The following is a 22,015-nucleotide window of genomic DNA, read 5'->3' as shown; positions in this document are numbered from 1 at the left end:
GTTAACTGCAGAGCATTGCTGGGTGACTCCTCAATAAGAGGAGAGTGTAGGTGCAGATGCAAATATGAGTGTAACACCCGTGAGTCAAAATTCAGCAGAGGGAAACTGGGCCTGGGGGACCTTAATTATCAGATCAAATAGCTCGACTAAACTAAACCCCGGGTAGTGGAGGTTAAACAACTTTTTTTTGGGACAATGACATGTGGGCGATAAGCTGATAAGCCCCAGATTCGATGCCGATGTCGCTAAGAGGTATCCATGTTAGTGATGACGATGGATACTGTCGGCAATTGTCTGCCCAGCAACTAACTACGGCACCAAGAGAACTAAACTAGAAGTGTATTGATTATTTTGTGGTTTAAACATTCAACTTGTCAACGAATATCACCAATCGTCCGATCAAGGGCATAGTCAGTCTGCTCCAAACTCTACCTCAATAGCTTAAGACCCTCCTAATGTGGAGAGGCAGCTCAAAGTCAAACCAACACCAACTTAGGGTAACAGCTGCGTCATATACATCTCTCCAGCTACAGGACTACCAGATGATGTTTATTCGTAAAAACCGGGGGGTGTTCGGGTTATCTTCTCTTAGACTAAACATTATGAAATATATAAAATACTTAGGTTGGCATAGACTAAATACGTATTAAACTACCTGGTAGAACACCCTCAATGGAAGATTCCAACACAAATGATAACTTCTCTCGTCTCAAGCAATCCCGTATTACACCCGCTCAGTCCCTCTAAACCCCGCCTGGCTGTGATCTCTGCGGAGTGTTAACTCCGTATCTCCATCTTATAAAAGACGTACATACACATTACAGTGAAGCGTTGAGAATTCTCTAAGCCGCAATATACTCTTTCACTGATCTGATCAAATATTAACTACAGGGCCTAGACTTCACAACCGGTTCATATCACCATGGCTCCTACATTGTTGTGGATCGGTCTTGGGAACATGGGGAGGGTGAGTCTTATTAATGTCTTCGGATGGGCCCTTGAACAAGAAAGCTGATGAGAGCAGGGCATGAGCAAGAACATTGTTGAGAAGGGCAACCTAGACGGGCCCCTGCTTCTGTACAACCGCTCTATCAAAAGGACGACTGAGTTTAGTGCTACACTTCCTGTTGGCAAGACTGAAGTTGTTGAGTCCCTTGCCGATGGTGTCGCAAGAGCAGATGTTATCTTCTCCTGCATTGCCAATGACGAGGCTGTCCAAGAGACTTATAAGATAATACTCGAGAGCGATGTCAAGGGCAAGCTCTTTATCGAAAGTTCAACTATCCACCCAGAGACAACCGAAGCCATCGCCAAAGATGTAATTGCCAAAGGTGCCGAGTTTGTTGCCGCACCTGTGTTTGGTGCCCCTCAGATGGCCGAAGCTGGCCAACTTGTCGGGGTGCTCGCTGGACCTGCCGCCAGTGTCACAAAGGCCAGGGCGTGGTTCCAGGGCGTCACCTCCAAGGCCGAGATTGACCTTTCCGATCAACCATACAGCAAGGCTTTGACTCTCAAAGTCCTCGGAAACACCTTCATCTTGAACATGGCCGAGCAGCTCGCCGAGGCTCATGTTGCGGCGGAAAAGACTGGACTAGGCACTGAAGCCATCCATCAATTTGTCAAGTCGGTCTTTGGAGGACCGTACGCCTCTTATAGCGAGCGTATGTTAACTGGAGATTATTACAAGCGTGATGAACCCCTTTTTGCAGTCGAGCTGGCAAGAAAAGATGCTCGACATGCTATGAGTTTGGCCAAGACTGCCGGTGTTCGGCTTCGAAATGTCGAGGCCGCAGACGCACATCTAGCAATGGCCTTTGACCACGTTGGTTCGTGTGCAGACATGGCTGGTATCTATGGAGCTGTCCGTAAGGAATCTGGTCTCGATTATGAGAATAATGTTTAGAAATTTGAACATATTTTATCGATCACGTTGAATAATTAAGCTTGACCTGAAGAGAACTAAACGTCATTTGTTGGGTAAGGTTGTACTTGAAGAAAAGGCAAACCGGCGTCTTTTCATGAGGGTAAAAGTACTTATCAGTCAAGAGTAATTGATTGTATTCAAATACAGGTATGAATTGGTAAAATGAACTGTTTTGAGACAAACTTAACATGTAGTTTATGGTGAGACTTTCAATCATTTCATGAAGAGATAAGATGCTCTAGAACAGTAAACTTTCGTTAGAAAAACAATATTATAGGGCGCAAGGCCATGCTTTCCAACAAGATTCAACAAAGTTAACTTAGTAGGTAGGTAGGCAGACAAACTCAACATAAATGCAGAAAATGGTTGTTGTTAATTGTCTTGTCATGGTCTAGGGTAAGAGCTTGGCCAGTGGCTGACTCAGCTTTGAGTTTCCTGTCGCAGTTCGGTCATACAACCAATCTAGTAACAAGCTCATAACCATCGACGACATCAACCCTCAAGAAAGCTCCTTATCTGCAAAACAACCGCATTTACTACCCGAATCATCTAAACGAAGCTCCTGCCGGCAGGATAATACTCCAAGTACAACCGCAACCATGGCTCAAGGGTGCGCAACGACTCCTTCCATTAACGACGCGTGGACGGCCCAATTAACAGCATCGCAGATACGCCGTCTTTATTGGCCTCATTGTCATCGCAGTCCTTTGCGTGGCATCCTGGTTCTTCGCTCCCAAGGGAGAAAACCAAGTGTTAGTTTATCCTTTCCTGTTGATGTGACTTCCCATTGCCTGGTCGCGATGCTGACTTGCACTCTTGCAGACTCTGGCGATCTTCTGCCATCCTAGCCATCGTGAGCTGCTATCTCATGTGGGCTATTACGTTCCTCGCCCAGCTCCATCCCCTTATCGCGCCCAGAAAAAGTGGCATTCGCGAAGAATATCTCGATTAGATGTCTACCTATAATGGGGGAAGAGGTGGATAGAAGCGAAGGGAGAGACTGTCATGAGGATGGATGCGTTTGCAATTTTAAATGTTGGTCTTTTTGACACTCATGCTGTTGTTACTGTTTTCTTTCGGAGTTGGACTGTTTGTTATACCAAGCCCAAGATGCGCTCTGCACATGTACCTTTCTACTTCGAGTCCCAGCGTGATTGCTTGGCCACCTATGTACAGTGTTAAAGCTTAACCGACAGCGAGCCGACCCGCCCATTCCCTCGCATACATCAACAATGCCCAGAGTGCTTTGCCATCTGCCGCCACGCCGCTTTCGCCTATCGAGTCGACGTCTGCGAGACCCGCGGCGAGCAAGACTCCCCGACCGACAACCCAGCGTGAGGCTGCCCCTGCGATCGCGAGGAAACATGCCGTTATATATCCACAGTCGAGAAGAATCCTTAGAGCCTCGACGTTGTTTGCTACGACAGCCCAACCAAGTGAACGAGCTGAGGCGGGGACATCATAATCCCAGATCACCATGAGTATGGGGAATAGCTTGGTTGATGATGATACCAGAAGAGCTGTGGATACCGAGTTTGGTCTTGTATACTGAGGCAGGATGCCCAGAAGATTGAGGGGTGAAAATGCAGAGGACGTGAGGAAGCGTATGCTCACATGGAATGCTGCGGTTGAGAGGGCGCAAAATATTACTGTAATAGAGTCAGTTCATAGAATTTGAAATTGATTTTAGATATTTGATCTTACGGAAGAAAAGATATTGAAGGACAATTGGTTGTTGTGCCAATTTGCCCAGATTGCTTGCTCCTGGAAGAGCGTCAGGCACTGTCTGTTTCTCCAGCCGTGCCCATGTCAAGTACACATCAAAGAGAAGCAGTAGGATACCTAAACGGATGATGGAAGGCTAAAAAGATGTCAGCGGGATCTCTATGGGGCTCATACTGGTTCATCATGACTTACATCTAGCCGATCATCGTCGCGCATGAGCGTGTTATATAGCAAATGTCGATACACCTGCGACTCGTTAGAGGGTTGCATGAATTTTTGGGCTCAAGATGAATAGTACCTGAGGTTTTATAAGAACCAAATCGATGAATAAAACAACAAAGTCATGCTCGACATACTTGTCGCAGAAGCAGCCACAGTTGCGACAGACAGTAAGCCGAATATTATGTCCACTTGCTTTGTCCCCTGCGCCAGAATATGCTGTCCATAGCGTCTTCACGGGGTGCCTGCATTCGATGCAGATAGGCATCTTGAGTCCAAGGCAGCCAGTACGTGAGTTTCGTAAAGAGACGTGGCTTGCTATGGTTGAATTTGCGGTTGACCCAGGTTGACCAGTATCATGGCCAGTGATAGGTATGTATGGTTGTTGAAAGGAGCCACGCAGTTTAAACGAAGCCGGGAATGAGGTGGGGATAATATGATTCCCGGCTCACACTAACAACAAAAGCGTCTTGGGCTTATAAGTTATAGGCATATCGAACCGCAACATTGAACATCTTGCAGATAACCGTACCATTACATTCATCACTAAATTTAGGTCTAGGCAAACCAATCCAGTACGATTTTGTAATTGTGTTTTCTTTCTCATCTTCAGCTAAGTAAGTATCGATAGAGCATCTTCTCTGTCCAATATCCGAGTCGTTCTGAAATGTTTTAGAAAAGTACCAAGACTTAGTAATTGCAGAGAGCAAACCCAGCTGATCCAAAAAAAAAACTCTCAAACGCTCCTCGAACTTGCTGTGATTTATGCATATATCCTGAAGTATCGCGAATGCCCCTTAAACGCCTTACAGCTTAAATCAGCTGCAATATGCAATCCCTCCACGACTAACGCCTCTCTGTCATCAGCCTGGCTCCCAAGGTTTCTACATGATCTCTTGCAATGACTCCCTTGGTTGAAGCTCTGTAGCCCTGAGTTTTAATCATCCTTGCCACCTTTGACTGCTAACCTTCCTCTAATGCCTCCTTCGGGCTCGTTTCGACCACTACTCGTAATCTGCAGGGCCTCCATCAGGCCGGACGGGACTCCTGTTGAAGGTCCCCCATCATCACTACCGGTATCAGTCAACTCTATCAGATCACCGTTCCGTTCAGGCCTTCCCTCGGGCAGTCCGCGTATCCTTTCCAGTTGCGAGCTTGGTTTGCGTGCAAGAGCGCCCCTAAGCCAAGTTTCTACAGCGGCGGCGGCCTTATCTAGCCCGTTGCCCTGTTGTGTTGAGCTGGCGTCTTGTCCCTCACCTGTGGGGTTTTCCACAATGCTTGATGATTCACCCGATTTGAAACCAAAATGGGCTGTTTCTGAACCCATGATAGACATGGAGGGGACACCCTCAAGCGTGAGCCCAGGCAGATGCTTCTTAGTCCATGTAGTAAGATAATCTTTGTCTGGCCCAGGGGCTCGTGTACTCATACCCATGGAGCCCACACCTCCGGGCCGACGCATCCAAGCGGGTAGAGATTCACCGGTCTCGCTGATCGTACCTCCGCCTCGTACTGGGCTTGACATGACAGTATTAGAGAGCTGCGGCCGGTGACCAAGAGAGCTTCGGCGACGAGACGAGTTACCCGTGGATCCAGGCGGGTTGCTGTATAGGTCCAGACTTTGCCGGGGTGTTGAGAGAGTTGAAATAGTCCTAATACTCTTCTTTCGTCGAGGCGGAAAGTAGCCCATAGCATTCCGCGCAACCCGCGCAATCTCTATTGGTTGTGAGAACGAGTCAATCTTAACCCAGCGCACATGCGCCCACGGCCTCTCTTCTTCGGCTGATTGGGTGGCCGATGGCGTTCCATTAGTTGGTCGACTGAAGAAGTCATCGTGAACTGCTGTATTCTCCTCAGCAGCGGGCGTCGGGGCAAGTAGATCGACACCATGTGCGTTGTGCCATGATGGTGGATCACAAGGTCGCCCACGAATATCGCAAGCGTCGACTGGAATCATGAGCCATTTGCGCACCTGGACGCTATCTCGTGTCCAGAGTCCGTTTGCCTTTCTGAAGGCATCCTCGCGGCATTGATATTTCAATATCAAGCCTGCATAAGTGTCATTGGGCTCGACTTTGTGGATATAGACCAGGTACTCCTCAGGCTGAGACTGCTCTGGTGCAGATTCGTCAGAATTTCGGCGTTTATGCTTCCCACTGACATCCAGTCCCCCATTGACACCATCGTGGCTTTCCAGTACCATGGCCCTTTTCGCAGCTTTCAGAGCCGCTTCACGCTCTTCTAGGGATCCAGCACCCACGTCATTCAGATTCGGTTCCCTGGGAGGCGCGGGGCCCCAAGCACCACCTGTCTTCTTCGAGCTACCGTTACTAGAAAAGTCCCTTCCCCATGTTCCAGGTCGAGAGCCTGCTCGATTATGGGATTGACTCCTCTTTGCTGCCACATTGTCGCCTGATATGAGAGAAGAGGTAAACCCTTGGATAGAAGCCCAGCTCTGTGTTAATGAGTCGTTTAAGAAGTTGCTAAGATTGGCTGCGCTGTTGGTTCGGTGAGGAGTGGAGACTCCTCGATCCAAGGGGAGAGGACTTGTCGAACGGCTATTTGTAGGACTCAAAGCTGACAAGAGGCCGTAACTTCGTGCAGGCGAGGGGGAAGCTGTGGTATCGTGGACTTGGATGTTGCGGCCACGGCGGGAGCGGCTGGCTTCGCGGGAGGTAGCGGTATCACTGTCATCGCCGAGTGTGCTAGCAAGACGTCGATTTCGTGGGCGAACAGAGGCAGTGTCTGAGGAATAGTTGGCGGATGCTAGTGCCGATGAAGACCGATGCGGCGACGGCCGCGCAGAGCGGTCGGTCATGATAGTCGTTGCCAAGTTGACGGTAGGTTCTCTCGAGCTGTGTCGGTTCGGCTTTTACACAAGCGCGTGGCACTTACGGCACAGCGAATAAGGTCGTGGTCGAAGTCATTCAGTATGCATCAAGAAGACGGTAAGGGTTCGAGAGAGGCGAAATAGCCAGGCGGAGATGGAGGATTAGGTAGGAGGGTCCTGTCAAGGATCCCCAATCGCTAGCGTAGGCGTTGCGTAAGGTGAACAAGAACGAATGCTCTTGGGTGTTTATTGGATTCTTGGAGTTGTTTCTGGCCTGCACTGATTTCAATAGGATAGGAAATCGTGGTATGCACTATGTTCTGTCGTGGGATGTGATTGAGGTGGTCGTTCTTGGGACAAGGTTGCTTCCTGGGTCCACCAAAATCTACCTAGAGGAGGAAGTGTCGTCTAGTTATGTGTAGCAGGGGCACTCAGCTGTACCCCAAGCAAAACCTAAAGTACAAATAGTGCTTATCTCTACAAAGGTAACATGGACCTTATTCAAAAACTTACTCCAGGTAGGTTTGGTTGGCACGCTAATAAATGATGCGAGCAATCGAGACTCAATTAACCCGAATCGAAGTTTGGTAATTCATTCCAGAATTGAGAACACCAACAGGTTTACCTAGTTTAAAACAAGGGACCACCTCGACATCAGAGAATAGCTGTCATTTACAGACACATTTACTATGTAAAATTGACTTGCAGTAGGTATCTGATCAAGTAGTTATGCAACCTATGAGAGGTTCCTCATACTGATCCGTATGCAAACTCGGGATGATTCAGGATTAGAACAGGGCCATCGATCATCCTGTAATCTTGTGGTGCTTTTGTATGTACTTCTAGGAGCAACAACCAGGACGCTCCATATCTTTTTTACTTAATAGCTGGGGCAATGGAGTAGGCCGCGTGGAGGAAATGACCCTTGTCCATCTATAGACGCTTTAGATTGGCCGCAACACTAAATCTAGTGTTACGGATAACATGTAGATAACTCCACTAGGCATTGCTGGCATAACTAAACCAGCAAACCAAACTGGCCGCAAACCCCTGAATCCGAAAACCCCTGAAAACCCTGCCCGAGCTTCCAGAAGGCGTCAATGCTGTCCCACATGGACGGGTTTTGTGGCGTGTCGTAACACAAGGTGCGATATAACTACCTAGGGAATCAACTAACAATGCGTTGTGGAGGCTTTAATTATTACGGTATATTGTTCTGGCTTTGCACTGCTGCAAATGATTTTGGGTATTTATAATAGCGAGCGCCAACACTGCCATGTCTTACTCGCTGTCTTCGAATGTCTTATTTGATATGCTTTGTCGTCTTATTGCGAGGACAAGGAGAGCTATTGGCCTGAATCTTTTTCAAATGGACTGTCAAAGACATTTCGGACCATGCACAGTTGTTCATCCGGGCTTGCTTCTGAACCACAGCTGGTTAGGTTTGCTTTATAGCTCAATTTTTGAGTCAGCAGACTAATGCTCTTGTCCAAAAGTGATGCTCTCTGCCTTCACAGTTTCGCCCTGCTGTATTGTATTCAGCTATACTGCTCAACCGAGGGGCACGTCAAGGTTGAAATTGGGATCCGTGCCGTTAATACCGAAGAATTGGAACCTGCAAACTTGGTTAGAAACCTATTAACATGGGATGCTAGGATACCCACCAGTCCTCTACGTTGAGTGTTGTCGGAACAGCTTGACCAGGTCCCGATGCAGTGCTCCAGCTGTCTGGGCTCTGTCCCTCTGGTAGGCTGGGATCAAGGTTAGGTTGCCACATGTTGGTGTGTCCTTGAAAGCCTTGAGGCATCATCCCGTTCCCACGATGTTGATACTGTCCTGCTTGCGGGTTATGTATACCGCTCTGCCCGTTACCTGGCGGCATTGAACCCATGTTGTTATGGTCAAGATTGGAGTGTGTTTGTGTTGGAGACAGGTTCGGGAAAGCTGGCATGGCAGCACTATCAGGAAACAACTGATCTGGCTGGAAGTTCTCCCAGAGAGATTGCGACAGGTTCGGAGAGTTCCTTGTCACTAGATATAGATCGGGGGGTGTTGGTGGTACAGAAAAGGACGGGTTGAAAGGCGTTGCTGGCCGAGTTTGCGGGCGCGAGTTCGTGCCTCCCATGAAAGTATCGGCTGTGCTCTGTCTCGCGTTTGGAGATGTCACCGGCGGAGGTTGCATCGAGCTTGTTGGCTCCGTCTTGACAGCACTCGGCGTTTGAGGCCGTGATCTCTCATAAGACTCCTGAGGCTGAGGTGTATTGGTACTAAAGTCGATGGCCATGTCGTCATATTTTCGTTTGGTTGCCTCGGCCTGTCGATTTTGCTGTTGTTCTAGATGAGAAAGACTTTGGCGCAAATTTCGGTGTCGCTTGCCTTCGGCCCTTTGAAGTCGCTCTTCCAGTACCTTATTCCCCATGATCGATTCAAAAAGGGCGTAAACCATCTTCCCGACAAGCCAAACACGTGAAATTTCCTTCATAGCTGACATGCAGCTACGCAACCTGTCTTGGGTTACCTGCTGAATCGAGGGTACCGGTGACTTCATTTGATAGACATGCATGATGAGGGCTGAGAATAGGCTGTATACAACAAAGGCAGGACAATACCGTAGCTGGTCATGGGCAGCGAGGTTTTCGACGATGGAGGTTATCATAGCCGCTGCTTGAAAAGCGATATTGCGGGAAGGGTAAGGTGAGGGGTCAGGTAGGCGTGATGAACCGCCCGGTGGCATATGCGCTCGATGCAGAAGGCATAATGTTGTATAATAGTTCGAGTGCAGTAACGCAGACCAGAAATGATGGCGCGGCATCTCCCAATAAACCATTTTCGGACAATTCTGCAGCCAGTCGGCCAGAGCCATGTCACTATGCGTGAGATCGATGGCATTTCGTTTAAGTCCTTTGGACGCAACCGAATATTGCTGAGACAGCACCAACCCCATAATCTCGCACAATTTGACGTATTCAAGGAAAAATTGAACATGTATAGGATCTGGCGGATATTCACTCGCCCGGTCTGCTTCGTCCTCGATGAAATCGTCTTCCGTTAGCATCTCAACGTCTGCGTCATCCAGATTTATATGAACGGGTCGCCCCAGCGCAACTGCTACTGAGCGATCGCGGGTGAAAAGAGACCACCATATGCGTTTCCATAGCCTTTTATCTGCTCGACTTAGTTGCGACTGCTCGACAGACCGATGCATGCCCGAGCCCTGCGCAACAATAGTTGCTACACGGCTCCAATAAAAGACATTTTTGGTGACATCTTCTGGACCTTCCCAATACCAGCCCATGAGAAGTAACGACTGTACAATTGTCACGCGGTCATCTTCATAGTTGGCATCGTACAAGGCCTTGGCACGCTTGTAGAAAGTGAGAGCGGCAGGAGTGGTTGAGCCATTGGCATCCATCAGTTGATGGTTATTACAAGCGCGAGTACCCGCCAGAAGGACGGACTGCAGGAGCAGCAACGATGGGGGGTTCTTGGGGTCCCGATACTGTCGCATAAACCGGGTACGATTGATGACAGGGACAATAGGGTGGACCCATTTGAAATACGCATCGATAAGTTCGTCGCAAAGAGTTCGTGGAGGAAGTAAGAACGCTCCTCTTTGATGCAGAATATCGATCTCAATGTTATCCAGTTCTGTAAGTCGAGCTCGGGAACCGCGTACATTCTCAGGCAGTGGGTAATGTACAACGTCCGCCGACCCTTGGCGGTCGTGGACAAGCAGAGTGAGATTGGAAGACTCGCCAAGATATGCGACCCGTCCGGCTTCGGTGATAGGGGCGCGCGTGAACTTAGGTTTCATGACGATATCTAGATAGGTCCCATTGTCGACTTCCTCTTTACGTGCCTGAGCTTCTGTCCACGCAGTAGGAGGAGTGCCACTGTTGGAGTGGTATACTGAGGGAGCTCGCGGAGTGAGTGATGCTGTACTTGGAGGAGCCACAGGTCGCGGCGAGGGGTCTTCGGTGCCATCGCCTCGATCACTATGTGAGAGGAACATGTAGTTAGCAATCAAAATCCACGCGCGCACATAAGCGCATTCCCATACCTATCGGAGTCTTTATTGGTTTGACTCCCAGAGCCTTGCGTCTTTTTGCGCTTCGGATTTGGAATACGGCACTCAATCTGGAAGGCAACGCAGTTGGTGCAGGGCACACCAAGGCTTGCGGCGTCGCATCGGACCTGTAGAGATTGAAAGTCAATGTTGCTGTCGGCGATGAGGTAGAGAGCCCAATTGGGTAGCATATCGCTGTATGCAAGGAAGAAAAGTTACCTTTCTTGCGTGACAAGTCTATTAATGTGTTAGTAAGGCATAATACAGGTTTGGTTGGGAGACTGCATCAGAAGCCCAAATGCTGATAGATGTCGTGATAAATATCATGATGAAGTGGGCTGGCGCCCGCTGATGCCTCGGCTCATGTTGAGGGGAACGGGGCACTCATGATCAAGGTTCGGCAAAAGACAACGAAACTTAAGAAAGTGCTTACCTCGCATGCACGCGATGCTCGTTGTCTTGCAAAGAAACAATTTTAGCATTTGAAACCCAGATTTTTACAACCCAAGGACGACCAACCTCCTAAAACTCACACCGCCAGCGGATGTCGACGTCGAAGTAATAGAAGCGGGCGGAGCTGGCGTCGATGAGATCTGTGACTCTCCTTGCTGCTGCTGATGTTGAGCTTGAGGTTGCACCTGCGGCGTGCCGCTGCCCGACGACATATCCACGTCCATGGAACCGGGAAGTCGGCAGTAATATATTGATACGGAAATGAGAGCGATCAAGAAACAGCGAAGTTGGTAGTATCGAGTATGGGGAGAACGACAAAGTTGAAAGCACAGCAAGGTTGGAAAAAAAGGTAACGTAGATTGGCAGGTAGGATACCTACCTAGGCAAGAGGTAATGGGCTTGTCTGTGTCCCCGGTGCGGCCAGGGCAGGTACCAGCCAGCGCGAGCCAGGCAAAGGGAAGCACTGACACTAGGTAGGAGCGAGCCACACCAAAACGGCAGGTCTAGAGATGCTTCGATCTGGAGAAAGGAGATAAAATCCTTGGACAAGTTGGGCAACAGCTCTGTACGAAAAGTCTACCAAGGCAGTATTTTTGTGAACAAACTGCCTTTAAGGCCTACTAAGTCAACTCGAGTGTTGGTTTTGTTTCGCGTCAGTTAAAGATAAATAGTGGCGAGTGTAACATGAAGTAAAGACAATTACAAGTAAGCGGATAGGTCGGTAGGCGGTTCTGCTGTATAAGGCAAACCAACAAGTCTAGTGTACAGTGAAGGGAACCTCCACAACCTAACCTAGCAAGGTACCTCACATTGGGTGGATGTCTTAAACTGATTCTGACTTTGCGCTACCCAGATGGAACCGGCCGAGATGGTTCTAGCTAGCGGCGGGAGCGGAGAACCATACCTACATACATTAAAGATCTGCCAGGTCTCGAGGACAGCTCGGTATTACTCCGTATTTGTGTTGGCATGTAATTATAGGACAGCAATTGGATATGGAAAACACGTTTATTGGAGACTTGTAAGTTACTAGAAATCGACTGACCAAAGACCTCAGACGTATCATGTTTAGAAACTACACAGCCCGAATAATGGGATCACCAGGAGTGTGTACAGTACCTTGTGGACTCCAGATTCTGAATAGCAATGGCTCATGGGTGACCCTGTCGACTTCGGAGATGGAGGACGGCAGACCTCCACTGTAATCCCGTCGTCTCTTACGGGCAAACAAAGAACACAAAAAGACATTCGGCGCTCACTTTAGTTGAACAGGCTCCACAAGACGTATGGGACCTGTTCCGCGGACCGCGTCAATTGCTGATTGATGCCGCATCAAGTTCCATCCCCGAGAGGCATGATGAAATCACTTGACTAAGCTCAGCCAGCGACATGATATTTGTCAAGTTTCCGAAGGATTCTGTCACTTACACGAGACACTATGAGACTTGTGCATGTGTCGACGTCTGCTTAAAGATTAGAGTTGACACACACAAGGGGCACAGCACTCAGAATATGAGGAGACCTACTTGGTGAAAGCTATCATGACTTAACCCCTGGCTTAATCGTCAAAAACAGCGGCGTAGGCGCGTGACACGCAACATGAAGCATGTGCCTGTCTTGAAGATCAAGGAGGCCCGTCTGCTAATTGTTTCATGCCTAAAATGAGCTTGTGCATGAGAAGAAATCCTGTTGAACTGATCGACACACACAATAATGTGTACGTACGTATGTATGTAGGTATGTATCACCGCCCTGGCTCGTGACATGTGAATGCTTCGAGACGCAATGGCGGCGGCCTAAGTTCCAGATTGAGTTTGGCTCGATGCTTTAGCCAAAACATGTCGTATGTAAAAAGCTGGGGAAATCAAACTGAACCTCTTTGTTTAATTTGTCTACAACTGAAACTGACATTCATAATCCACCCATCAATGACAGTGTTCCGACGATCCGAATCAGAGCTATGATTAGGCTGATGATATGATTTCTTCTGCGCGCGCCTCTTTGTATACCTGTATATCTTATACGCCTATGGCTGTTCGGTTCAATGAGACGATAGATACATTACCTACTGTCCTTTCCTTGGCCTAAGCTTTTCACATGCAAGTCTGTAGTTGTTACGGAGTAGTCTTACACCTAATGGAGAATGGGTCCATAAAACAATACCCATACCTCCGGGCTTCCGAATCCATCCCCCGGATCCTGATTACATGGCTGCCCTTGTTAGTGACTTGAATGATGCGCTGCAAGGTAAGATGTCTGCATCTTGCCAAGACATGAACAAGGTCGCAACGCGCACCCTCTTCAGATCAAGACGCTGTGACCTGCGGTCATCTTCCGTTAGGCTTCCCCTTCAGCCCTATCCAGCTCGATGTTGTGGTACCTCCCCTACTCCCTTATGGTCGGTCACATGGTTCGTGTCCGCGTTCTTGGTGCTCTTGTTAGTTAGTTGATTGGTCTATATATGCTCTGAAAATCTTGGCTGAAATACCACCATGTAGTGTACGTTTTGATTTCTTCTATAGTAGGTATCGGGGAAGTTATTCTGCCCCCGCCACTATTGGCACTTTCTCATCTGGTTTGGTGCTTGCACTGGTCAATGCAGCCGATTTCGTATCCTCGACTTCAATGCCAGCAATGAAAGCCGCACTCACAAATTCGAGGGCAGCAACAAAGACGCACAAGAAGCTTGCAATGGCGAAGTGAGTGATGGTTGAGCCAATCTCCAGCCATGATCCTTCATCTTTGACAACCCAGAAGAAGTAGAGCGTCAGAACATCGCTCGCGGTAAGGACAACCATAAAAATGGCGGATGGCGCCACGCCCAGTCGCTTGTTCAGCACTCCAAGGTTAGCTGATATAAGAAAGAACGGAATAATGATCTTGAGGATCAGTAGCGCTCCTTGTGAAAAGGGGTCGAAAACGGGAATCAATCGGGATACACTTTCCAAGCTGAATGATGAGATGGAAGCAATATTGCCTGTGCTGAAAAAGGCAGACTGGAGCAAGACCATAAAAAACAGTGCAATCCGTGCGTCTGATAAACTTAAAGGCCGGAAAGCACCCAATTTATGTTGTTGGCTATCAGAGACAGCGGTCTGCTTCTTGGCCTTTTCTTGTCTAAAGGCATGGGCTGCATACTCAAGGCGCACCCAAGCCAACAGAGTGATGCTGAAAGCCACATAGAAAAGGCCTTCGTAAGATATCGTCAAAATAACAAACGTGGGGGCACACGTAAGGAAAATGATGGCGAGACGATGCATGTAATGGCTGTTGGGTTGTAATCGATATGCTAATGGCATGAGGAGCGACACGACTTATGCTGTCAGCGCAAGGTATCTTCGAATTTCAGATTCGCTTGACTTACCTAGAACAAACCAACCCACCACTTGGTTACCCTTAGGAAGGCCAAGTTTGGCCTGCAGTGACGTCGCGCTAGAATGGGTGACAAGCATTGCGAGAATGATAAGTCCAACCTGAGATTTAATGTAAGTTGCCAAATTCCCATTGAAATAAAATGCTGGAGTATCAATTTACCTGGATACCAAGAAGCGTCCGACTTGTGTGAAGACGTTTCGATTTCGTCTTGAAAGAGGTGAAGTCTGATAGGATAAAATCCTCAAGGACCATGTAAGCCAAACCGACGACAGTCATCAATCCGCCACCAGCCATACTTTTATTTGATTTGAATTAGCAGATGCCTCTTATACACAAACATCGGATGTGACTTACATAAGTGGGATGTTCTCAACCTTCATAGCAGGGAGCAGGGTAAAGGTGCTCATAGCCAAACAAGACAGAAACCACAGCATACTCAAGAATAGATGAGACCTTAAGAATGAGATGCCTAATGTCATGGGCCAGAAAGCACCCAATACAAAGAGCCCAGTGAGAATTTCACGGTGAATGTACGCCAAAGCCTAGAAGCTGTAAGTAATAGAGCATGAACGAATCGGAGAACATACCAAAGACTGGATAACACCAAGATAGAGAACAACATTGAAAACAAGTGCAACTACAGCCCCGCCAGACCTGACATGGCCAAACAGAGCCTGAAAACCTTTGGCCACGTTGGCCCTGCGCGCATATACCTCTTCCCAAAACAGAACAGGGAAGAACGCGTAAAGGTAGTATGCAGGAGGAGACTTGGAGATGATGAAGGATGAGTAGAGTGCAACCAGGACTGACGAGAAGAAGGCAGATCCGAGCAGTGTACGCTGGGGAGGCAGACTCTCGTCCACCACGTACAGAGACAGGACAGTTGTGGTAGCATAAGCCATCCAGCCCAAATAGCCGATAGTGATCAAAGCACGAAGAAATAGCCAGTCGTAGGTCTGAAGGTAACGTAAACCTTGGAGTCCAGTGGACATGAGAGCATCGGATTCTTCAATGGCCTCCTCAAAGGAGCCAGCTTCGATCAATGCGCGAATGTGAGCGATGCGTGATTCCGGGCCAAGCTTGTCATCACTCAGCGGTCCATAGGGCTGGTAGCGGAGCTCTGCATTTCTCTTGTTCTCTTCTTTCACCCGGTATTGCTCGAGGATAACCTGAGCGTTGGCCAGAGAAGCTTCTGCCTTTTCCTTAATGCTCGCAGAGAGGAAGTTCAGAGGAAGCTGACCAACGCCATTTGCAGGAAACTCAGTACCGATGAGATACGACATCAGGGCGGCCACATCAGCTTGGGCAACATCGTGTCTGCGCACATGGTCAAGATTCCAGTCTGAAGAAAGTTCATCGTGGCCAGGCGCGATGCCGTCAGGATGCAATTCAGGAGCGGCAACTCCAGATCCCCAGGAAATGAGAGGAGTTCTGGTGTTGTTAGGGTGTCCATCACCGTGGCTACCCCAGTCCGACATACCATGATCAGCAGTGAAGACAAAAGCAGTCCGGTCATCCCCGTAAAAGCTCTCGATAAGCTCGACAATTTCCTTGACACCTTGATCTACCACCTTGATGTTGTGAAGATATTCTTTGGAATACGGTCGGTATGAGTGTCCAGTAGTGTCAAGACCCAGAAGATGAAGGAAAAAGACGACCTTGTCTTCCCGAAGCGCCGTGTTGAGGGTCTCATTCGTGGCAGCCGCAGCGAAGAAGTCCTTGACATGATCAAAAACCCAATAATCAAGCTCGGTTGCATCTTTGGAGAAATCCTCAAGCTCAGCACCGTACGCAAAGGCATCGACTCTGCCTGGAACAGCACCATGCTGGAACATGGGCAGAATATCAGGGCTTCCCCAACTCCATGTGTGTCGGCTGCGATTGAAAACACTGTCGAAGTTGACTGGGTTCATCTTCCATCCTGTCGCAACGGCCGATACATCCTCATATAAGCCAGCAATGAGAGCCACATGGCCCGGTCGAGATTCGGTTGGGACACGTGTATGAGAAACACCAAAGGTTCCATGCTCCAGAACTCGAGAGCGAAGGTATGGAGCTAGATGTCGTGGAACAAGGTCTTGGTCGGATTCAGGATAAGGTTCGGGATGAGCTTGGAAGGCTTTGTCTGCACGAAGTCCGTCACCTAAAGACAAAGTATGTTAGCTGGGGACTTCTGGAACATCCAGCTCATGGTCACTTACCAACGAAGAGTACAAGCCTGTCGGCGGGGGCCTTGGGAGACTCAGGTGGGCGCTCGACACCAAAGAGTTGCATGCCCGAGACAATCGGACTGACGAAGTAGATGTCGAAAATGGACAAGATATATACCAAATGAAAAACAACAGCAATGGCCATGAAGCCAATGCGACTGGAGCCGGCCATGGCGAAGCAATCGGAAATTCTCAACACTTAATTGTCGATTTAGATGGTTCGAATGTTTGGCGATGATCTTAGTGTAAGTCAGGGGGGAAGGAAATACTCAAATCTAACCACACCGAAAAAAACAACAAAGATTCCATAAACGTTGAAACAAGAATTATTGGAACAATTCAGGGTAAGGAGTGAAAATTTGAATAATTTGAACCTTGTTTTGTCAAGAAGAAGCAAACGAGAGACAACCTCCTGTGCAGTTCGTTGCAAGAGGCCAAGACATAAACCGTGGCCAGAATTATTAACATGACGCTGGATGAGGGACGCGTTGGATGGACCTAATCTGCAGGGGGAGACACGCTAGTGGCCTTGCGCTACAACCCTTATATCCTCCCCGTTGACGCCAGTCACACGTGGTTGGCTGAGTCAAAGTCTCATTGGCGTCAAGCTTCCCGACAACATTCAAATAATATCTGTACCTATTCATCTGAGACTCAATGGATGTTAGGTAGTCGATGCTCACAAATTGAAAGCCAATCTCAGCATTTGACATTTTATCACATTTCAAAACTGCTTTATTCATGTACGGAATGAGCCATCATCTTCACAAAATACTAGGCCTGACCAAGAGTTCTGTAACCTTGATGAACGGATTTGAAGTAAATATTCGACTACCAACAAGGTTCTCATTCATTGCAGTCTAATTCTCTGGCATTCAATCATTTATTTCCCGTCTAGCCCCATCACACCAATATTTTCCAGTAGTCTATGTACGCAAAGCAAAAAGAAGTTGGGTATCATTAACAAGAAACATATTCAACATCATCTTCGACAGCAATCAGCGCATTTTACTGTCTCGTCAAATCTTCTGTCAAGGATTTGTTCACTCTGGCGTAAAACTTGGGCGCTTGAGATCGTGGGAACGTGATCTCCTCTGTAAGATATCCGGGGAGCACATCTATCAAGTCCTGGTCTCGTCCAGCATCCAGTTGCGGCTGATATGTGAATGACACATCCTCATAATTGCCTGACGCGTCATTCTCGACAGCGAGTTTAAAATGAAGAGCTAGTTACCATGTCAGTATACGGAAACAAACACAAGAAGCAATTGACCAAACTTACTGCCGTTGCGCCCAGTTTGGATGCAGTCAAAGGTATCCTCGACCTCGTCTTGTTTCACGCCGCGCAGAATTAAATCTGTCAAGTCCGCATATAGTCTTTCTTTAGCCTGTGCAGTAACCTGCGCGGCGTGCGCAGCCCCTGCCTGAGCATTGCGATTCATCAGCCCACCGGTCTTGATAGCACTGCCTGGTACTCTGGGGTTGGTATCGCTCGACCTGGCAGCGGCTAGTTTGGTAGAAAGTGACTTGATTTCAGACTTGGCTTCGGTCAAAGAGCTGTTCAGAGTCTTGACAGTCTCCTCCAACATTTCCGTCTCGGTTTCGTTTGCCTCAAGTTGTTTCCGGAGCTCTTCACTTTCATTTGCGAGCGCAGTTTGAGCAGCAAGTTCAGCCTTCAGCTCAGCTATCAGCTTAGTAGCAGCTTCTGAGATCAGTACAAATGTCATTGATAGTTCACACAACAGTACTTACCTGCAGTACGTTCCTCGGCCTGCTGTTTTAGTCGCTCAAAGTTCCGCTCGGCTTCTCGCACTCCTACTTCGCGCAAATTTCGGTGACTAGCTTCGAGTGCTGTATACTTCTTCGTAAGATCTTCTAGTCGCCAGCGTGTGGAGTCGTCGCTAGTGTCATAACTTGACCATGGCACAATAGTTTCAACTTCAGGTACGGCGCCAGGGTTATCGGTTTCGCTCTGTTCTAACACGGGATCTAGCTCCATTGGGTCTTCTTGCTGTGTCTCTAGAACTTCTGCGATCGGTGTTCCGGGCTGTCGCGGAGGTCGCCCACGTCGCTTCACAGTACTTTCGGGCACAAGAATAGAAGTATCGCCATTGCTCTTCTTTGGGCGCCCGCGCGTTCCTTTCTTTACACCAGTAGCCGGGACACCTGAAGAGCCCTCAATGTCCTCAAATGTAACTGTTTCGTCGGGAGCCATCTGTTGGGCTTTGCGCGTCGCATTCGTACCGTTTCCGTTGGCTTTAACAGCAGTATCTGATCGTGCGACCACTTCGGGTACAGCTGGGAGTTTCTCTGTCCCAGTCCGACGCGTCGCCCGTTGTGCAGGTTTGGTTATCTTGCTAGCCGACCCAGGTGGTCGTCCGCGGGGTTTCTTGTTGGTACTCATTGTGCGCATAGCTGCTTGGAGATCGGATTTATCAAACATATCAAGGTCGGGCTCTGAGTCGGATACTGGAGACCCAGCAGGCTCTGCGACAGGCTTCGCGCGTGCGCGTGGTGGCATCGTATCTTTTTTCGTGGATAATAGTCTATCGAGTTTATGAAGCGCACGAGGTACAGTAGTCTAACATAAAGTTGTACTTGAAAAGCAAAAGTAGTGTTTGGATCGCATGCGCAGCGCATGTATGAATGGCAATTGTCGTGTATATAGTAGACTAGTAAGTTGGAGGGGATCTTCAATGTTTAGAATCCCGCCAAGATGTTCATCTAAGTAAACAGATTGGGTCGATGAACGGGGCCCGTGCTTATCTGGCGCTAACCGCCACTTACCGCCCGGGCTGCCATTGGGATGTCGGGCATGTGCCTGTCTGTGCCATTAGGTTCTTGCCGAGCGCGCATATCAATCTTTTATTCTTCAAACCACATTTCCGACCCTATTCAGCCTCGACGCTTTGTCTTCTGCTATTCAACCGGCGACCGGAAATGTCATGATTGGGAAACACCAGAAACGCACCTAGCTCGATTACCGGCAGACAATTGTCATCCTCATTCTCCCCTCTCTTTTCACTATCTCATGCCATCCGAGTCAACCCCTTGGCTGCGCTGGGTCCTCGGCATGGGGGAACGACGTAAGCTCGGCGATGTCGCCATGGACATTTTGCTCTTCGCGGGCATGGTGAGTACCCACTTTGTGAAGATCAAAGTACATTGATGGACAAGACACTGACATGAATTGGTAGATGACTGCTGGCCTATACGTCGCTCGAAATTTCTTGAATCCTATCCTAAGCAACATAGCCGACCCCGATAAAGAGAAACATGAACAGGCCAGGCGCCAGGCGAAAGCACACCTCGAGCGTATGAATAGGCATAAAAGAGATGGACTTGACTATGGCGATGACAGCAGCGACTCAAGGAGAGGACCTCGGCCTGAGGAATTAGTTCTTAACGAATATGAAAACCTGGTTGCGCTTGAGATGGTACCTCCTGAAGACATCTCTGTTGGTTTTGATGGTGAGTAAAGCGTGCACATCAAGGCATCTTCTGTCACGTTATGACAACCACTAATCAATGCAGATATTGGCGGCCTGGACACGATCATCGAAGAACTAAAAGAATCCATCATCTATCCCCTAACGATGCCACATCTATACTCTCACGCTGCACCACTACTGTCTGCCCCCTCGGGAGTCCTCTTGTATGGCCCTCCAGGCTGTGGAAAGACGATGCTCGCAAAAGCTGTCGCCCACGAAAGCGGTGCTTCTTTCATCAACCTACATATTTCGACCTTGACCGAGAAGTGGTACGGCGACTCAAACAAAATTGTAAGGGCCGTCTTTTCGTTGGCTCGAAAGATGCAGCCTGCTATTATCTTTATCGACGAGATTGATGCTGTTCTTGGTACTCGAAGGAGTGGCGAGCATGAGGCTAGTGGCATGGTTAAAGCCGAGTAAGTTCCTATTTGTGGCAGCTGGCAGTTTCGTTTGGTTTAACATATGGCAGGTTTATGACTCTCTGGGATGGCCTGACCTCTTCGAACTCCTCAGGAATGCCTGCTCGCATTATGGTGCTGGGCGCAACCAACCGCATTAACGACATCGACGAGGCTATTCTCCGCAGAATGCCCAAGAAGTTCCCCGTTACGTTACCAGGAACTGAGCAGCGACGCAGGATCTTGCAGCTTGTGTTGCAAGATACAAAGACGGATCCCGAACACTTCAACATTGACTACGTTGCAAGAATTACTGCTGGACTTTCAGGCAGCGACATCAAGGAAGCGTGTCGAGATGCGGCCATGGTGCCTGTTCGAGAATACATGCGACAGCACCGCGAGAGTGGAAAGGCCATGTCGACCGTGGACCCTAAGCAGTTCCGTGGTATCAGGTCTGACGACTTCCTCGGTCGTGAAGGCGGGCAGATCAAGATGCAGCCAACACGGCAAACAAGCGGTGTTGAGGAATTGATTGCAGAGGAGCAGGATTAGTTAATGGTAGACATGTACAGATAGTTACAGGCTGACAGTAACAGCCAATGTTCTTGAATAAAAACACTTAACCCAACCCTGGATATCATCTCATCAGTTAGTATCCAATCAGCAGCATCGCAACATCTCTTTCTGGCTCTCAACTCTATACGGTATCAGCCGCACTGTAATATCTTTCTGCAAAACCCATCTCCTCTGTTTGCCAGCATTGGACATGGCTAGTAGACAAGATGCGACAAGTGCAACCCTGGCTATTAATCGGGTGACAGAAAGTTTTTGGTTTCTGGGCTATAATCAACGAGCGAAGAGTCTGCTCTGACACAGCATACACAAACTGAGTTCTTAATTTTGTCTTGTGAGCTTCCAGCAGCCAAATTCTAAACAATACCCTGCGGCCGGGGGACGGTACCGCCCTCCGGGTTTCCTACATACAGTGTCGCCCCGCGGGTGTCCCCACACGGAACGCAAACACTCGATGGGCCATGATAGTGTTGGATCACGTCATTTAGGAACCCCACCAAGGTTTCCGGAGCCTAATAGCGGGCTACCTTGGGATGAGTGCGCTATCGGGGTTTAAACAAAGTATTTCGATATCAGTTGTCTCCGTTTATCGGTCGGATGATTCAGAAGCGGTGGCCAGGGCCCATGAAACTTCCGTTGTCAAACTGTTGTTGCAGGGCTTCAGAGGCTCAAAGCGCTGGAAAGCCATGACCCAGGCACCCCTCTATATTGGATAAATGCCCTGTAGATAATGGGTGCACAGCGCCATACG

The 22,015-nt window shown here is 48.6% G+C and overlaps 8 protein-coding genes across 8 annotated transcripts; 3 read left to right on the top strand and 5 right to left on the bottom strand.

Annotated features, from left to right (window-relative positions):
- Positions 1-922: 922 nt before the first annotated feature.
- On the top strand, positions 923-1,903 carry FPOAC1_002053 (uncharacterized protein; the record flags this gene model as incomplete). Its single annotated transcript, XM_044846640.1, has 2 exons — positions 923-967; positions 1,025-1,903. The coding sequence occupies 2 exons, from the start codon at positions 923-925 to the stop codon at positions 1,901-1,903; spliced, it is 924 nt and encodes a 307-aa protein (XP_044712556.1).
- A 620-nt stretch (positions 1,904-2,523) lies between these two features.
- FPOAC1_002052 (uncharacterized protein) lies at positions 2,524-2,876 on the top strand (the record flags this gene model as incomplete). The annotated part of the gene is made up of 3 exons (XM_044846639.1): positions 2,524-2,534; positions 2,593-2,676; positions 2,747-2,876. 3 exons carry the CDS (start codon positions 2,524-2,526, stop codon positions 2,874-2,876), a joined length of 225 nt encoding a protein of 74 aa, XP_044712555.1.
- A 233-nt stretch (positions 2,877-3,109) lies between these two features.
- On the bottom strand, positions 3,110-4,136 carry FPOAC1_002051 (uncharacterized protein; the record flags this gene model as incomplete). Its single annotated transcript, XM_044846638.1, has 4 exons — positions 3,110-3,573; positions 3,629-3,785; positions 3,842-3,895; positions 3,948-4,136. The coding sequence occupies 4 exons, from the start codon at positions 4,134-4,136 to the stop codon at positions 3,110-3,112; spliced, it is 864 nt and encodes a 287-aa protein (XP_044712554.1).
- Positions 4,137-4,805: 669 nt separating this feature from the next.
- FPOAC1_002050 (uncharacterized protein) lies at positions 4,806-6,686 on the bottom strand (the record flags this gene model as incomplete). Its single annotated transcript, XM_044846637.1, has 1 exon — positions 4,806-6,686. One exon carries the CDS (start codon positions 6,684-6,686, stop codon positions 4,806-4,808), a length of 1,881 nt encoding a protein of 626 aa, XP_044712553.1.
- Positions 6,687-8,249: 1,563 nt separating this feature from the next.
- CTF1ALPHA (Cutinase transcription factor 1 alpha) lies at positions 8,250-11,441 on the bottom strand (the record flags this gene model as incomplete). The annotated part of the gene is made up of 5 exons (XM_044846636.1): positions 8,250-8,313; positions 8,363-10,693; positions 10,759-10,892; positions 11,198-11,222; positions 11,284-11,441. The coding sequence occupies 5 exons, from the start codon at positions 11,439-11,441 to the stop codon at positions 8,250-8,252; spliced, it is 2,712 nt and encodes a 903-aa protein (XP_044712552.1).
- A 2,313-nt stretch (positions 11,442-13,754) lies between these two features.
- On the bottom strand, positions 13,755-16,974 carry MCD4 (Glycosyl phosphatidyl inositol anchor synthesis; the record flags this gene model as incomplete). The annotated part of the gene is made up of 6 exons (XM_044846635.1): positions 13,755-14,530; positions 14,582-14,690; positions 14,752-14,887; positions 14,947-15,134; positions 15,180-16,735; positions 16,794-16,974. The coding sequence occupies 6 exons, from the start codon at positions 16,972-16,974 to the stop codon at positions 13,755-13,757; spliced, it is 2,946 nt and encodes a 981-aa protein (XP_044712551.1).
- Positions 16,975-17,810: 836 nt separating this feature from the next.
- FPOAC1_002047 (uncharacterized protein) lies at positions 17,811-19,323 on the bottom strand (the record flags this gene model as incomplete). Its single annotated transcript, XM_044846634.1, has 3 exons — positions 17,811-18,028; positions 18,085-18,486; positions 18,555-19,323. 3 exons carry the CDS (start codon positions 19,321-19,323, stop codon positions 17,811-17,813), a joined length of 1,389 nt encoding a protein of 462 aa, XP_044712550.1.
- A 510-nt stretch (positions 19,324-19,833) lies between these two features.
- Positions 19,834-21,243, top strand: FPOAC1_002046 (uncharacterized protein; the record flags this gene model as incomplete). Its single annotated transcript, XM_044846633.1, has 4 exons — positions 19,834-19,935; positions 20,000-20,273; positions 20,337-20,709; positions 20,763-21,243. The coding sequence occupies 4 exons, from the start codon at positions 19,834-19,836 to the stop codon at positions 21,241-21,243; spliced, it is 1,230 nt and encodes a 409-aa protein (XP_044712549.1).
- Positions 21,244-22,015: the final 772 nt, after the last annotated feature.

The sequence above is a fragment of the Fusarium poae genome, chromosome 1 (assembly GCF_019609905.1).
Source record: "Fusarium poae strain DAOMC 252244 chromosome 1, whole genome shotgun sequence".
NCBI classification, from domain to species: domain Eukaryota; kingdom Fungi; phylum Ascomycota; class Sordariomycetes; order Hypocreales; family Nectriaceae; genus Fusarium; species Fusarium poae.
This window is presented reverse-complemented; position numbering and strand designations above follow the sequence as displayed.